Genomic DNA, 16,388 nt, shown 5'->3' on the forward strand with positions numbered 1-16,388 from the left:
ACCTTTGTAATAACAAAAATGCTGCTGAATATTGTCAGACGCAGATTTAAAGCTCCCACTTGCCTGCAGGTTCTTCCCACAACTCAGAAGAGGCACTAGACAGAGAAGTAAAGGCTCACAGCACCACAGATTTATTTACAACGAACTACAGACAGGCAGAACAACAGGCAACAGAAAATGAAAGTCAAGGATAAACTCCCACTTCATGGAAACTATCCTCCCTCAAACGGGCAAGTAGATAGCTGAGGGAAAACAAAGAGGAGAATTTCAGAAATTCAGGTGATTTTTTTTTCCTTTCTACAAAACTATTTTGATGGCCCAAAGATAAACAAATTTGTTACTTTCAAGGTAGCTCTAACGTGCACATAGCAGACCCTGTAGCTGCTTCTACACCCTCTTTTTCCCCCAGAATCAAAAGAATAGCCACAATCAGAGTCCATCCAGCACTGGTTATGTTTATGTGCATTCAAGTGCACTGTTATATTTTGACACAAACTGATATTCTGTAGAATCATATTTCTTTTTCATTACATTCATCTATTCAACATGCCTCCTGCACTCAAGGAAGTATTACAATACCGATGCAGCTGGGTGTGAGGGGAAAGCGTCACTGATCAAAGCCCATTAACTTATTTTACCTGCAGATTTATTGTAAGATCTGTGATGTCTTTGAACAAACATGCCCACTGGATATGTGCAACACCAGATATCAGTGTTCCGTGAGACAGGCCAAGTCAAAACTAAAAAACACACCAATCTTAAGAACTTGATAATAAATTCTCTTGTGGTACAGTATCTTAACTAAGCCATTGTAAAAAGACATGTTTGGGTTTTTGGTTGCATGGTTTGGTTTGGGTTTTTCTGTTTGTCTGACTCTTCCATATGCATTATATTATTATCCCACTTCAGGAAGTACAGAACCGAGTAGATTGCAGTGTGCCGAGACATAATGGTGGGGAGCAGAAACACCTGGTCCAGGTGGTGTCCCAGGGACAAAAATCCACAATCCTGGCTGGTCAAAAACCAACTGCTCCCTGAAAATCAGGTACCTGGGTACTGGTGTCTGGCAAAGTTATCTTCAATCACCGCTCAGCAAATCTCTAGTGCACGCGCCTGGCAGTGCTGAAACGACTTCATTTCTCATTTTTACTTCCGTCCGATATTATGCAATCTTTTTGCCACAGCAGTAATGAGGGCAGCTCCCTTCCCACTCCCATCTTCAGAGAGCATGAACGTCACATCACACTGAGGTGCCAGTTCCCTCACTGTTTCCTGCAGGACCCTAGAAAAACTGAAAGGAAAGGAGAAAAAGGAACATTTTAGAAGTCCCTTTCCAGTCTGAGACTGTTGTACTCATACATTAGCAAGGAACAATAACCTCAACCAACATCTTCCACTGATTCTCCATAGCATCCCTTTCCATTTGCTTTTCCTCCTATACAAAAAAGAGACAAGTTTCTGCACTCTATCAGATTTTAATTGCTGTATCTCCACTTTAATTTTGTTCAGCAAGATGCCAGACAGGCCTCTTGCCTTCAGAAACCACAGGAGTCATCTCCCAGTTAAAGCATCTGCTTCAAGGCCTTGCTCACAAAATACTGACCCAGCTCTAGCTACTCAACATAGCTTTCCTTCTGGGACACCTAGACATCACAGAAATCCCTTGAAACACTGAGAAATAAATATTAGAAATGTAAGTTTGCTCAGCACACTAGAGAACAAGAGCCTTCCAGTGATAACAGGGCTTTTCTTCACGATTTTCAGTCCTTTGACTAGGCAAAGGATGCAGGAAAACGTATTAGATCTTTATCCTCTCCCCTTTTTGATTGCCTCAGAAGAAGGCTGGTGCAGCTTGCTACATGTTCACGCTGGAAATGAGCTAACAGCAAAGGGAAGGGGTGGGTACCAAGGTACTCACTGCGGATGGAGCTTGTACAAGGTCCCGTCTACTCCAACAGTAATTTGCAAGTGCTCCACACCTCGGTTTTCTCTCTTCTTCTCTACAATAGCTGCCAGTCCCGCCCCACAGAGTTGGGCAGCTCTCCTGGAAACAGCTCCACACACTTCTTTCACAATGATGCTGTCCTCACACGTGCTGTCCAGGCCGAGCTGCTGCAGAATTCGACGCACTTGGAGGAGGGCGAGCCGGTCGCTGCGTAAAGGCAAACACAGGCAGCACCGGGGCGTTACGGGAAGCTCTGGCAGGCAGGAACCTTTACAAGCCTTACCGATGGGATTCTGAGGTGATTCACAGGAAGTGGGACTCCAGCTCACACCCTTCATTTGTTTTAAAGCAAATTCCAGCCTGAATTCAGATCACAATTTTGCTCCTCGCATGCTCTTTGCTACGTTAGACTGGTTTTCCAGAGGGCACAAACAGTAGCTATTCACCTAACTCCCAAAGTCAGGAGGAAGCTGTGCCAGATCAGCCACCTGACCTTATTCTTTTGATCTGAAGGCTGAGACATTACCTTCAAAGTTTTTCAATAGTGGGAAGGGTTCCAAACAGCCTGGAAGACTGGTTCGATCATGTACAGGTATTTAGGTAAGCACATATTCATGGGATATTTATATATTGCTGACTTTTTTTTTTTTTAATACTATCTTAAGTTCTACAGGAATGACTCCAAGTGCAATAATTTTTGATAGCTAAGACATCCAATACAACACTGGAAATGAAATGATAATTCATTCGGGGTTGAGGGGGGGACAAAGAAGGAAGCTATAAATGACTTCTTCAAGGAAAAGCCTCCACATTTTTGGAGAAGATTATTTTCTGGATGTTCCAGAAGACCTTGAGGACTTAAAACATGTGAATTAATTAATTTTACCTTTCAATCTGTGACAGGAATTTCGTTTCAAATATGCCTCTTTTCCTGAGTGATTCTGAAATCTGTCCTCTGAACAGCAGCCCTTGTTTGGTTAAGTCGATCAGAATTTGCCGCACTATTTCACCTAGGTACATTCCACTGGTCATTTTTTCATACCTGTTGTGTTATAAAAGAAGAAAAAATGCTTTTAAATGGGTTGCAAGTTAGCTATGTTTCACAAGTGGTACATACACAGCTGAGCAGTGTAATAAACTTGAAAAAGCAATAAAAACTTGCAGAGTAAGAGCCATTTTTCAGCCATCAGAAATCTGTTACCTCTGTTTCCCTGCATTCAGCGAGCCTTCATCTACTTGTTTATCATATTTGGTTCTGATGTTGTCAATGCAGCCATTGTCACCGAATCCTCCCCATTCTGTATTAATGCACATTTTTCCTTCGTTCCCTTCCACTATTTCTATGTTTTTCATGTCCTCCATGTAGCACACGTTGCTGCCGGTTCCTAGGAGGAAAGAAATGCCACGGCTTCAGCCAGAGGAGTGAAGCTGTTATGGAATCACAACAGAAATTTTTCCCAGTGGGTCCAGCACAGCATATTCCAAGTGCAGAGGAAAAAGGATTCTGTCATAGGTCAGAAATGGCTTTGGCAGCCTTTGGCAGATCATTGCTGCCAGTCTGGTTGCACCACAAATCATCTTTTGCATTCGAGCCTGCTTTCTAAAGCAAATCCTGTCTAGCAGCCAGTCAGGCAGAAACCAAGTCTGATTTGGTGATCTGGTGAACAGGGCCTTATCACTTGCAACACAGGTTACATGAGGCAATACAAAGCCCATTTCTGCAAACAAAATGAGATGGCTGGTGCACGTAACCAGCCAGCAGAGTTTATTTTCTAACTGGGGCTTCAGATCTTCTATGCGTAGATGTATTTCTACATGACAAGTTGGAGGGACCAAATGGGGGATCATCTAAAAAGCCCACAAAGAATTCAGGTAAGTTTTAAATTCAGTGAAATATTCTTGCTCCAAAGCCTACGAACTAGTTACACAGGTCCTATTTGCTAGAACATGAACACATTTGTTAAAACAAAGACTCCTGCTGTATCTACTGTTCCCCTATTCTTTTACCTGGCACCATCAGATTCTGAATCTGTTGCACTTCTGATTGTATCTGCTACTGGTGCTATTATATTCTCTGTTGAACACCATACAAATCTGCCAAGAACCCCAAGCGACTAGTAACACCACATATCTACCTCAAATAAGGGACATTGTTTTACGAATTCTATAGCAGGGCGTGAAGCCTAGCACCTGCACACATGCTTTCTTCTTACAGTGGCGACTGCAGCATCACTGTACCTGCAATAAGGCCAATCTCACAGTTTGGATCCTCGTATCCGCATGTCATCATTGTCCCGACAGTGTCATTCACCACTGCTACAATGTCCAAGTCAAACTCCTAAAACACAAGTCACAATCACTAGTGGGGTACTGAAGGAAGAGGGAGCATGCGTTAACACACCAAAAAGAGCAGAGAAAAATAGCTCACATTTCTTCTCCTGATAGCCTCCCTCAGCATATCAACAACATCTTCCCCTTCACAGTCTGTTGCCTTAAAACCTTTTGTCCATCCCACAAGTGTACCCTGAAACAGAAGAGGAAAAAAACAGAAAATGAATATAGAGAGAAGACCATACACCCCAAGCATAAGCCTTTTTCCTCCACCACCACCACCCTTTTTTTTTTTTTTTTTTTAAATGATGTTATTTCCCTGTCTAGCAACGGTAATAGACCAAACACAATGGGCGACGTATTATGGGGCCCTGAGAGTTGGGTCTCACCCAGCTTTCCTGTAGTTTTGGAAAGGATATTGAGTGGTCTCCCCACAAACACATAAATCTTATTGCTAAGCATACAGATCCCAGGTCACATTAGAGGCTGTCTAGACTAATCTCTAGATTCAGAGACTATTGTGAAAACCACCAGGACATAAAAACTTTTGATAAAATAGTCGTCCCTCATTTCCCTGTGTATTTGACATATTTGACTAGAAATAGGCAGCAAAACTTCTTTTTCCCCTTTAGGAAATGAATAATCAAGAATGATTTCTTCTTGAATTTGATTTTTTTTTTTTAAACTCTAATTACTTTTCTTACGTTAGATGGCTGGAAAGACAAAGAGATGAGATCTGTCAAAAAGCCATATACATCAGATTAACAAATCCAAATCAGAGAGGTCCAACCCTTCCAAGCTCTGAACAAGCAAACTCAGTTCTGCTCCCTGACATTCACCAACAAGCAGCTAATGCAGTACAGAAGCTACAGTCAGGGCTGTGCAGCAGAGTTAGAAAACACCCAGGGATTTTAGCTGAAGTAGTACAAGGAGGAGTCTGTTCTCTCGTGGCATTAAAGGCAGAAGGCAGCATAAGAGATTCCTGGGCTATTAAAAATGCGTGGTCATTCAGCCATCATAAGCTAGCACTGCCTCTTTATGGAATAAAAGCAAGGAACATCTACCTCTTTTCACACACATTAGGTGGAAGTTCTATACACACTTAAGCTTGTAAAGTCCCTACCTATGGGAAACATTTAGGAGTTTTTACCCACAATTTCCAAACTAACAAGCCATCCTCCCCCAAAATGATATCATTTGACCCATTTGTTGTTGCAGTCCTTACCTTGTCAATGCTGGCTTGCCTGCATGGGAAGGAAAAGGTGAAGCCCAGAGGCAGCCGGGCACCTTTAATCCCCATATACTCCAGGAAGTCTGCTATGCACTGGACTATATGGTCAAAGAGCTGGAAGAACAAAAAAAAGCATGAAAATCTCACATATTCTCCTATTAATTGGGTCTTGACTAGATCAATTAGGTGTTCATTAGAAGTTACCTCCTCCCCTGTCCCTTGCATGATCTCCAAAGGAATGGCAAAGATCTTGTTGTACATCTGCACGGATCTCCTCCTCCCGCTTCTAATTTTGACCAGCAGAACTCTGAAATTTGTCCCACCAAGATCCAGGGCAAGGAACTTTCCACTCTCTGCAAGAGAAATGTTTCGTTTTGGTGCTTCTTGCAGCACGTTTGCCAGTCAGGATGCCATACTCTGCCACACATCTGCAGGAACACAGGACAGCACACTGCCCCCTGTGGCATTTATGCTCTCACTTCCTTAGGCTAGAGGCTAAAGAGCCAGCCAGAAAATGCTGCAGGAAGCATTGATTTGCCAACAGAAATCCCCCCTGGCATTTTCCAGAATAATTGGCATGTTCTCCCCCGAAAACAGACAGGCAGCTTTCGTGCACCGCCAGGTGTCCAGGAAATAAACTTACCAGTTCCATCTGGCATCCCACAGACATAGGTGGGCAACATCTTCACTGTGGCACTGGCTTGCGTCTCTCTCTTGAGCCCATATTCCAGCTCGGCCCTCATTTTGTTCTTTACCTCTCTGAGGGTGTCCAGGGACAGCAGGAACGGTGCGAGAACAGCATCAATTTGCTTGCGCTGAGCGGCCAGCCTGTACGCCACTGCCGTAACCATCGCAGCTCCCTTAGCACTGCCACTCTGAGACAGGAGGAACCGAACATCACAGTTGGGGACCAGCCTTCTCACCACCTTGTGCAGACGTTTGGGGTATCTGCGGGAACAAAGAGCTTCTTTAGACTCATTTCACACGTGGCTTACTTCACCTACACTTCTAATACACATCCAACACCACGAGTACTGAAGCACAGCCAGAGAAGGACAGAAATTAGGACATGTAAGAAATGGAAGCATAGGTTAAAAAACAAAGAGGGAAAAAAAAAAAAAAAGAAGGAAACAATAAACAGCAAGTGCCCTGGATGCTCAGGAGTCACCCAAGGAACCAATTCTCCCACCCAGACAGCAGCATTGTGTGTCATGTTGTTCCCATCCCACCCCAAGCTCTAAAGCTCTGAAGCAAACCCAGCTTTGAAACAGCAAGGTCAGTCTGACCCCCCACATCCCACCAGACCTCATCCCAACCCCGCAGCACAACGAGCAGCTCTCCAAAAGCCACACAAACACAGGTGGAAAATCTTTGCAACATCAACACGTGGCCAGCAATTCCCAAACCCTCTTTAGATACTTACTGGGGGTGAGTTTTATAGAGTCCCCCATCGATCCCGACAGTGGTTCGCAGCCTTAGCACCTTTTTGTTCTCCCTCAGGCGGGTCAGTATGGCTGCTAGGGCAGCAGCACAGAGGTTGGCCGAGCGGAAGGAAACGATGGTGCAGACGTGCTGGACAGCAATGCAGTCCTCTTCAGAGGGAAACAGGTTCAGCTCTGTAAGGATCTCCTTTGTGTTGCTCAGACCTTCCTTGTATCTACCCCAAAACAAAGGAAAGCATCACCTAATGCAAGGGTATGAAGGCAGCACTTAAGTTAATATCTGCACGCGGGCTCAAACAAATGAGAGAGGGCCAGGGCAGAACCCATCAGGCACGGTCATAATTGGTTCCCATAAACCAGGAGCGCCTGTCCCATGCTCTACCCAAAAGCATTAAGAGGCTACTCCCTGGAGATCAGTTTTCTGCAAGACATACAAATTGGCTGACCAAGTACAGAAGAGGATGAAATATTTAGAGAGCACAGCAATAGAGGTACACCTTTACTCAGCACAAGAGAAATTACTGGTCCACAGCGTCGACCAAGATTCCCCTTTAAAACACCAGAATCTGTCAGCTTTCCATGCGGTCACCCATTAGGTGACTTACGGCATGCACTACCTCTCTGCAGCACCAGGATTGGGACATCACAAAAGTTGAAAACTGCAAAAATGCTGGGGTATTTTGCTAAAACTTCACCTTCCATCACTTCTGCATACAGAAGGATCAACTTTTCTCCTAGGCAAAAGCAAAACCAAGCTGAACAGCTCAGGATTGATTCCCAGTGCTCCCTGATTATGAAGAAATGTTAGGTATCATTGCTGTGAGTGTGAAATATTAACAGCCCCTCTCAAAGGGCACGTCATAGGCTCTTACTTTTCCATTGCACACACATGCTTCATTTCGATCTTGTCCTTAGTAAGCAGAGCTGTTGACACCTTCCCATTGAAGAGCAGACCTTCCTTTGTCATTTTTAGAAGAATGAGTCTTACAAGTTCCCCCAAATACAGGCTACTGATCATCTTCTCAAACCTGGAATGAGAAGCAAGAGGGATTATAGGTGTCCACCAGCTCACCAGAGCCACAGCAAGTTCAAGTGTGTTCTTATGCAGGTCAATCACATTTAAGCATCTACAAAGTGGGTTTGGAACCTAAGATACCTTCCTGAGGACCTGGAACCCAACTTGAGCCTCTCCAGAAAAGTGAGTGATTAAAAAGACTAGTCAAAAACCTGCAAGCAGCTCAGCCAGTAGAAGCAGTTTTGATGAAGCGAACTTTAAATACGTACTTTTTAAGTAATCACTTTTTAAGAAATCACTTACAATTGTTTTCCAGGATTGAGAGATCCCAGATCGAGCTCCCGATCGAACTCTGTGCGGAGGTCATCCAAAGCACCATCATCTCCAAAGGCACCCCACTCTGTGTTAATGCACATCCTGCCTTCATCACCTTCCACCAAATCGATGTGCCTCATTTCCTCCATGTAGCATGCGTTGGTGCCAGTACCTATGCACATTAGAGCCAGTGTGGATAAATTACCCATTTGCCTCAGGTTCCCTTTTTGTTTTAAGCCCCCATGTTTGGGAATAAATCAATATATCGTCTTTGAAAGAACATATACAACCTTGTGGTAAGGATGCTAATATCAAGCCACCTGTGTTTGTTAAATAATCATTTAACAGTGAGTGAAAGTACAAGAAATTAATCTAAGGCTTGACTTGTTCAATTATTTTTTCCCCTATCTCAAATGTACCTCTACGTGCCTTTAAAAAGCCACCACTATGTGTAAAGCGGAAGGGTTGTGGAAAACACAGCTGATCCTATCAGATGTGAGAGGAATTCAGCTCTCTCCGGACAGACGGACAGTAGTTTCCTACACAGTCAGCAGAGAAGTTTATTATGCTGGTCACAACTGAACCCAGACAAAATGGGGACTGTGGCCTTTGATGGCAATGTGATCAGCATAAAAACAGCTGCTTTACAGAAGGCAGCCAGGCTTGACAACCTTACCATTTGTTTTTTTCCTCATTTTCTTCCTGTTCTTTCCTGTGCTGGCACACTCCCTTCTGCTCAAGATTTGTTCGGATTAAACAAATGAGGAAAAAAAGATGCTTAGTGAAGAGGAAAACTTACCAATTATGAGTCCAACTTCACAATGTGGGTCATCATAGCCACAAGTCATCATGGTTCCTACGGTGTCATTGACCATTGCCAGAACATCAACGTTGATGTCCTAATAGCATGAGGATGAGGGGTTAATAGGGAAAAAACCCTACAAAGCCTTTGTACTTCACTAGTACTTTGAAGGCCTGGTTCAGGAAAGCTCTTCAGTTTGAAGACATGCTACTTCCCCTAATAACACTATCCCCACAACACTAGAAAGTAGAAAATAACTCCGAATTCTCAAGTTATTCTTGGCCAGACAGTGTCTATGGCTGCGGGACTTTTTACCCAATTCATCCTTCTTTACCAGAAAGCAATTCATATCGGTTTGAATCTTGTGATAAACTGGCACTAGTGTATCTGTCCTCACAGGCTGGATTCTGGTAGCTTGCTTACGCTAGGATAATGTCCCACCCCACGAGGAGACCCCAAGAAACTGGGGGATTGACAAATTGATCCCAGAAAATTTGACAGAAAATACATAATATATAGAAAATATATAAAGGTGAATATTCAATATAAGGCCGTGCACCCACATCACACGCAAGTAAAAAGCCTTTCCATCAGAGATGTGCAGGTTTTTTTTTCCACCCTGAGGTAACTCGATAAAGCCTGATCAAAGTTATCAACAATTCCTGTAGCACAGATGCCAAGACAAGCAGGGAGCTGGACTTTACCCAGGAAGTCTCAGGTCCATCATTTCTGCCAACCACAGCAAAACTGACACAGATAACGAAGTGAATGGAAATCAAGAATCAATTTTTACCAGGTAGGAAAACCCAAGAGCTTCCTTTTTACTGCAAAGATGTAAAGATACACATTTTTTTCATGTTTCCCTTCCGTGGCTTCAGCTCTGAGGGAGAACTCCCCTCAGAGACGGGGCAGCAGAAAATTGCCCTCAGAGGCCCACCGCCAGATCCACTAGCTGTACAGCCACATGGGACACCACAGACCTTGAGGAAAGCCTTACAAAACAACCCAAAACAACCCTCTTACACCAAGCACAGGTCAGCCACTCAGACTGAGGTATAAAACTTGCCTTGTGCTTCTGGAGGGCCTTGCGCAGCGAGCTGACTACATCGGTGCCCTGCACTCCTCGGACCTTGAAGTGTTTCGTCCAGGCAAGGAGAGCCCCCTGGAAAGTAAAAGATCAGTGACCCCAAAGCTCCAGCCTCAGCATGCACACCCACCACAAAGTCTGTGAAGAAGCCCACTATCTCATAAATATCTGGGCCAAAATAAGTCACAGCAGAAGATCTCACCCTCAGGTGGGTGCCTGTCAGTACCAGCACAACTAAACGCTACAGTAATAAAGTCCTAATCCCATAAATATATCTCCCTGTGCTTTGTTTAAAGCATGCTTGGCTTCACTGATGTTCATTGCACACTGACAGCATTAAGCACAAAGCACTGGCAGGGCTGGCACCCAAGGCACAGCTTCCTAGTAATAATAGAGAAGTTGGAATAAGAGGCTACAAAATATTTGCAGCCAGCCCTTCAATCCCCCATGTGGCCTTTCCAACAGCTTGGCTACAGGTCTTTCCTAATTAGCACCAACTGTAGAAAGTGCTGAATGAGAGGGATTTAAAAAAAATCACAATTTAGGACACAAAAGTGTGTGATTTAGTGTCCAGCAGCCTTCACACAAGCACGTATGGTTCCTATGGAATCAGGTACGGATTAAGCCAAATAATAGTTTTAGCTGAAAGATCCCGTTGCCTCAAGATAAAGAATGAGTCCTTGAATGGTAGTCAGCTGTAGCTGAATGCCAATGGCCATCCACCTCACCTTCAGAGCACTGTGGAAAGCTGAGCCCACAAAAAGGCCCCAAGGCAGCACTCCCATGCAATAGCAACCCTGGCTTCTGCCGATAATACTCCTTTTTGCACCTTACCTCTTCCAGTTTGGTCTGTTTGCACGGAAAAGAGAACGTAAAGCCAAGAGGTAGCTTCTTATGCTGCAGGTTTTTGGACTCCATGAAGTCTAACAGACAGTCAGCAACGTAATTGAAGAGCTGCAGGAGAAAGGAGAGGACGGGGTCAGGCTTCGACCAGCAGACCCTGGCCCGAGCACGGCACCCCCACAGCAGCCCCTGCATGGCCTACCTCGGTCCCGCTGCCCTGTATGACCTCCTTCGGGGTGGGGTAAAACTTGCTCTCCAGCTGGCTGCTCTGCTTCCCGTCGTTGAACACCTTCACCTCGAGGGCACGGAACTGGGAGCCGCCCAGGTCAACAGCGAGGAAGTCGCCCTTCTCTGCAACACCAGCGGGCAGCCCTCAGTGGTGACGGCCACCGAACGCGGCCCAGATGCCACGGTGAGGGCCTCAGGCTCTCCTGCCCCACCATGGCAGGTCCTTGGGCCTGGGAGCACCACCAGGGAGGCTGAGACCTGGCCACGCTCTGTCCAGAACCCAGGCAAGGGTATCGAGTCCCTCCTGTCAGCTTGATACGTGGCAGCTAATTTCATTTTTATTTCACAGTCTGGCTTTGCCCACCCTGCTCGTGTTTTCAAGCTGGAGAGGGATGAGCTTCTCAGCAAGAGAGGTCCAAGGACAGCTGATCCTCACTGCTACAATAAAGCACTTATCTACTACACGAAAAGGCCCTTCCCCAAAGGAAAATGCAGCAGAATGTCATAGCCCTGCATGATCTTTGCTCCATGGTACAAGCACCTGACTGGATTTTATCAAATCTGACCCTGAAAGGGAAGGAAGCAGGAAATTCTGCCTGTAACACCACGGCTACACATGGCAAAGGTGACGAGGCAAATTGGGTTACTCAGTAAGCCGTGATATTAGTCAGACCATTAATCCCTAAATGATTAAAAATGGATGGTGCTCCACGCAGGTCATTTCAGGTAGTCACACCGGGGGCAGCGAAAAAATCTCAAAGTTCATTGGGAAAAATCCAGCCAAGCTCGAGATGTTTGGACATGCTGGAAGTTTTGTCTGGAAACGAAATAACCGATAAGGAACTCACGGGAAGGGAGCAGAAATAGACAAAAATCGATGCAGTGCTTAAAATAGGCGGTATGTCAATAAGTCATAGCCCGCCGTGACACCGCTGCCCGGCCTTGCTATGGAGGGGAGGACAGGAGAGCGTTGTCCAAGGCTGGCCTTGAGGGGCACGACGTGTTGTAAGAGCGATGACACCACGTGCAGCTTGCCAAGTCCCCTCACCTCAGGGCTCCCTGCAGCTCCCGGACGGGGTCACTGCCAGGGGAGACCTCAGGACCTGGTGGTCACAGGGGTAACGAGGGTTAAGCTAATATTTCTTTTTCTTTGGGGAAGGCAGCGCTGGAAAGAAGGGCACCCAGTGCCAACCGGGCAGTTTCCGAGTATGTAATTTCTCTACCCGTCCCTCATTTCAAGGGACTACCTTCCAAATGTTCTCTTTCTGCCATTAAAGCTGCTATTTCTCATTTAACTGTGAGCAAATTACCTCCAGAAGGAACAAATTCCTGTGGAAACGAAGTACAAAGCAAATGTTTCTCTTCAGATTTCTGCGTGAACGGCTGTTACACACAGAGTCCTGACCCAGGCCAGACACAGGGGCCCACACAAATTCGGAGCCGTGGTTACACTTGGAAAAAACACTCTAAATTTCTGTCAGCCTCTCTAAGTCTTGGGGCAACTGGAAATAAGGATCCAGCTGCAGTAGCAGGGCAGGCTGTTCGCTGGCAGGCTCCATGTAGAAGCAGGTTTGTAGTGCAGAAGGCAAGGAAGGGCAGGCAGGGACCGCTTTTCGGTGCAACAGAACAAGACAACAGCACAGAATTTGCTGAATTTGCTGTCAGAAGACCAGAGGAGCATCCTCACAGCTCTGAGAACATGATGTTGCCTCAACCTTGTGATTTGAGGGGTTTCACTGCAGCATCCTGCCCTCCTGTACCTGAGCAATCCCCCAGGAGCAGCGCTGCTTGCACTGCAGGGACTGAGCTGTAGAGGCTGCCCTTGCCATGCTCCTGCAGCAACGCCTGCACTGTGCACGGCCACAGTTGCAGTACGAGGTTGCTTTCTAAGATCTAAGCCCTCAAACACTCAGCACTTGGTCAAAATCCACCTGCTGTGGGCAAAAAGGCACCTGCCAGCCCCCCGAGGCTCTCATCCTCTGCTTGCTGACAGGCAGTGACTCAGCCCACCAGCTGCCCTGTGCCCTTTTTGTGTGCTCCTCGAGCACCAGCAGCAAGCCTTTGGTTTCCCAAACCAGCCCCGCTGGGACCGAGCAGGGGGATCTCACCTGAGCCGTCGGGAAGGGAGCGCACAAAGGTCGGCAGCATTTTCACCGTTGCCGTGGAATTGGTGTCTCTGCCCAGGCCCTTCACCATCTCGGCCTGGAAGCGCGCCATCACGTCCAGCAGGACATCGTCGGAGAGACGCATGTGGTACAGGTACCTGTCAACCTGCAGACGTGCGAGGTGTCACGAGGGAGGCAGGCAGGCCCCTCGGTGCTCAGCACAGCTGGGAGGGACGCTGCCTTCATGCTGCATGTGCCTGGGAGGTTTCCCTCTTCCCTGCAAGTGGGGGAACTGCAGAACCTTCCTAACCACTTGGGCTGGTTTTCTAACCATCAGGGGTGTAGGTTGGCATAAAGGATCTGAAAATCCTGCACTCCAGCTCCAGAAATATCCCCACACGGTTAATTTTGTTCATTCCCACCCGTCTGACGGACACGAGGCTAAACACACCGTGAGGAGACACCAGAATCGTTGACACGTGTAACAGACTGAAGGGGAACACACCATCTATGCAAACTGCACCTCTCATCTTGTATTCATTGCACTTGTAAACTCAGCAGATCTAAATTCCCATAAACAGCAGTGAAAGCAAGCTCTGGAGTATCACCACAACATTAGTGGGGACTGTTAGTGTTAGGTCAGAGGTTGGACTCGATGATCTTGAGGTCTCTTCCAACCTAGAAATTCTGTGATTCTGTGATTTACTCTTATAAAAACTTAGTTTAGAAAGTGATTAATTTTTGAATTACTGTCAAAAAAAAAAAAAAAAACACAAAACATCTTGATGGATCAGTAACTTCCTGCCCTACATGAGCCCACAAGACTCTCTAGACCCTGACAGGCTGTTCTTACACCATTTTTTCCTCCTGTTTGTTTAATGAGCTAAAACTGCAAAGTCTCTCAAGCTGGTGAGAATTTGACCTCTCTGAGCCAGGTCCAGACCACGCCGTCAGTGCCCCAGCGTGTCGGCTACGACCCGAAAATATCCATTCAGCTGCTGCCTCGCTCCCCAGCCCATGCACTCGGTTGGCACACCAGGCTGGAGCTCAAAGCCCATTTCTCACCCCAGCTCTGCATATCCTCTGACATGAGGCTCAGGGCCAGAGGCAGCGGGCAGGGGAGGGCAGGGTTTCATCGATCCCATATACATAGGGACAGCTGGGAGATCACACACAAACCAGGTCCCACCAGCAACAAGCTGGGGTTTAAGAAATAACACTGTTTAAATGGGGAAGGCGGGTTGGGGATAAATTGGCCTCATCTCTAACTGACCGGCCACCTGCGTTAATGATGCCTGAACTAATTACCTAGTTACTCATTCACAGCCCCATTTTGAATGGATGGTGAGCAGTGACCCATCTGAGCGTGCTGGGACCCTGACAATAATGTGGGCACCTACCTGACCCCAAGCATATGGGAGAAAATCCAACTACCAGATGTGATTGCTAAGAAGCAGCAACTGCCTTAAGATACAGCCAAAAGACCACTATTTAGGTATTTCTCTGTAGCCCCAGTTTCACCACCATTTGATTTTCTCCAGGGCACCTGTGAGGCCCCACCAGGGTGCAGGAGGTGCCGTCTCCGCCCAGGCACCAGCACTGCCTCCTTGGGCACGCCAGCAGAGGAAAACACGCCGACTGGAAACACGCAGCGCTCACGCACTCTCACACAGACTCAGATAAGCTTGTGAGATAAGCCCTCGAGGAAAGAAAACTAAAGAGTAATAAAAGTGGCTGCGGCCGTGCTTGCAGCTGCCCCACGGGAACTCTCTGCCCCCACCAAAGCTGCGTCCTCCACCCTGATCAGCACCAGCCGGAGAAGGAGACAGCCCTAGCCAAGGAGCTAGATAAGGCCCAGCCTGACAGCCCCCTGATTTACAGCCACAGCAAGGGCACAGGCAAATCACTGGCTTGCAAAGGCAGGAATGGCCTGGCTGTGCAACGCCAAAACGTGCTGTACTGCTGCCCCCACCACACAAGGACAGGCCTTGCTTTTAAGAAGCACTGTTCTCACAGCAGAGGCAAATAAGCCTGGGCAGGTGAGGAAGGAGGAGGCATTCCCTCTAATTAGGGAGAAACCAACCCTGCTGTGGGCTTCCTGAAAGGGACCTCTGAAAAGCAAAGTTTCCTTGCCTTCCCCTGGGACCAGTCTGCACCTTGCACAAAGATGCCCTTCTCACAAGGAAAGGGCACTGGGGCCTCCTTCAAGCTGTATTAAACCATGGGGATAAAAGGGCTGTGATATTCGGAGACATCCCACTTAGAGACACCAGGACACTTCCTGGGGCACTCCTCTCCAAGGCAGAATTAGCGAAGAAGCCCCCCTAAAAATGAGAGAGCTCACGTTTAACCAAGGGCATGGAGAGGACAGTAGGGTGCTGCTGGCTTTGCTGCGGAGGTGGCACTGCCCACGGGGCCCTCAGATCGCCGCCCTGCCACGCTGCAGGCAGCCCCATTTTCAGCTTTTCCCCCTTTAGTTCCACCTACACGAGTTGGAACTGTGTGTTGAGTCCCAGGAGACCTGGCCCAAAGTCCCCAGGAGCTTCCCACTCCTGCTGCAATGGGAGTGAATCAGGTTCCTGCTCCTTTGAAAGACCCCATCCTTCACGTTACTCACAAAGCCACTCAGCACGAGCTTCCTCGCTGCCCTCTGGACACAGACACCACACCAAATAAAGTTCAAACCCCATTTGTCCTTACCATAGAGCACTTGCTCCATTACTGGAAAAGAACGTATAACTGAGCAGGGAAAAGCACTAACCAAGACCTATTTCCACAGTCATCAGATGGTTTGTGCTCCAAATCTTCCTTACCCCATTTGGCTCCATGGCTTTAGTAGATAAAGCGCTGCCTAGTTTGCATTACAGACTTCAGACCCCACAGAGCCCCTGAGAACAGGAATCTCAGCTACTGCTCCCTCTTACGTACCTTTTTTATCTGATCCTCTTTTAGCTTTGTAAAATGGAAAGCTAGCAAGTGGACGGCAAACATTTTCTTGAGGCTGATGGATGTGTCGGTAGTGCCAGCTGCTGCGGGGTAACTCC

General features: G+C 46.9%; 1 protein-coding gene across 1 annotated transcript; it reads right to left on the reverse strand.

Moving 5' to 3' along the window:
- Positions 1 to 346: 346 nt before the first annotated feature.
- On the reverse strand, positions 347 to 16,388 carry LOC309880068 (hexokinase HKDC1-like). The gene is made up of 18 exons (XM_082764536.1): positions 16,273 to 16,388; positions 13,348 to 13,510; positions 11,214 to 11,362; positions 11,003 to 11,122; positions 10,148 to 10,243; positions 9,079 to 9,178; positions 8,268 to 8,451; positions 7,822 to 7,977; positions 6,931 to 7,164; positions 6,151 to 6,455; positions 5,712 to 5,860; positions 5,502 to 5,621; positions 4,374 to 4,469; positions 4,184 to 4,283; positions 3,147 to 3,330; positions 2,832 to 2,987; positions 1,919 to 2,152; positions 347 to 1,291 (listed from the first exon to the last, which is right to left on the reverse strand). The coding sequence occupies exons 1-18, from the start codon at positions 16,333 to 16,335 to the stop codon at positions 1,147 to 1,149; spliced, it is 2,754 nt and encodes a 917-aa protein (XP_082620662.1). The 5' UTR covers positions 16,336 to 16,388; the 3' UTR covers positions 347 to 1,146.

This window comes from Aythya marila (genome assembly GCF_965140915.1).
Source record: "Aythya marila genome assembly, chromosome: 7".
Lineage (NCBI taxonomy): Eukaryota > Metazoa > Chordata > Aves > Anseriformes > Anatidae > Aythya > Aythya marila.

Excerpts from the sequence above, each read along its gene's own strand:
- LOC309880068 (XM_082764536.1), bottom strand. The coding sequence starts at position 16,335 with ATGTTTGCCGTCCACTTGCTAGCTTTCCATTTTACAAAGCTAAAAGAG. Across the intron at positions 7,165-7,821 it reads CATGTGTGTGCAATGGAAAA|ATACAAGGAAGGTCTGAGCA; the intron begins GTAAGAGCCTAT and ends GTTTTGGGGTAG. Across the intron at positions 4,470-5,501 it reads GGCAAGCCAGCATTGACAAG|GGTACACTTGTGGGATGGAC; the intron begins GTAAGGACTGCA and ends CTTCTGTTTCAG.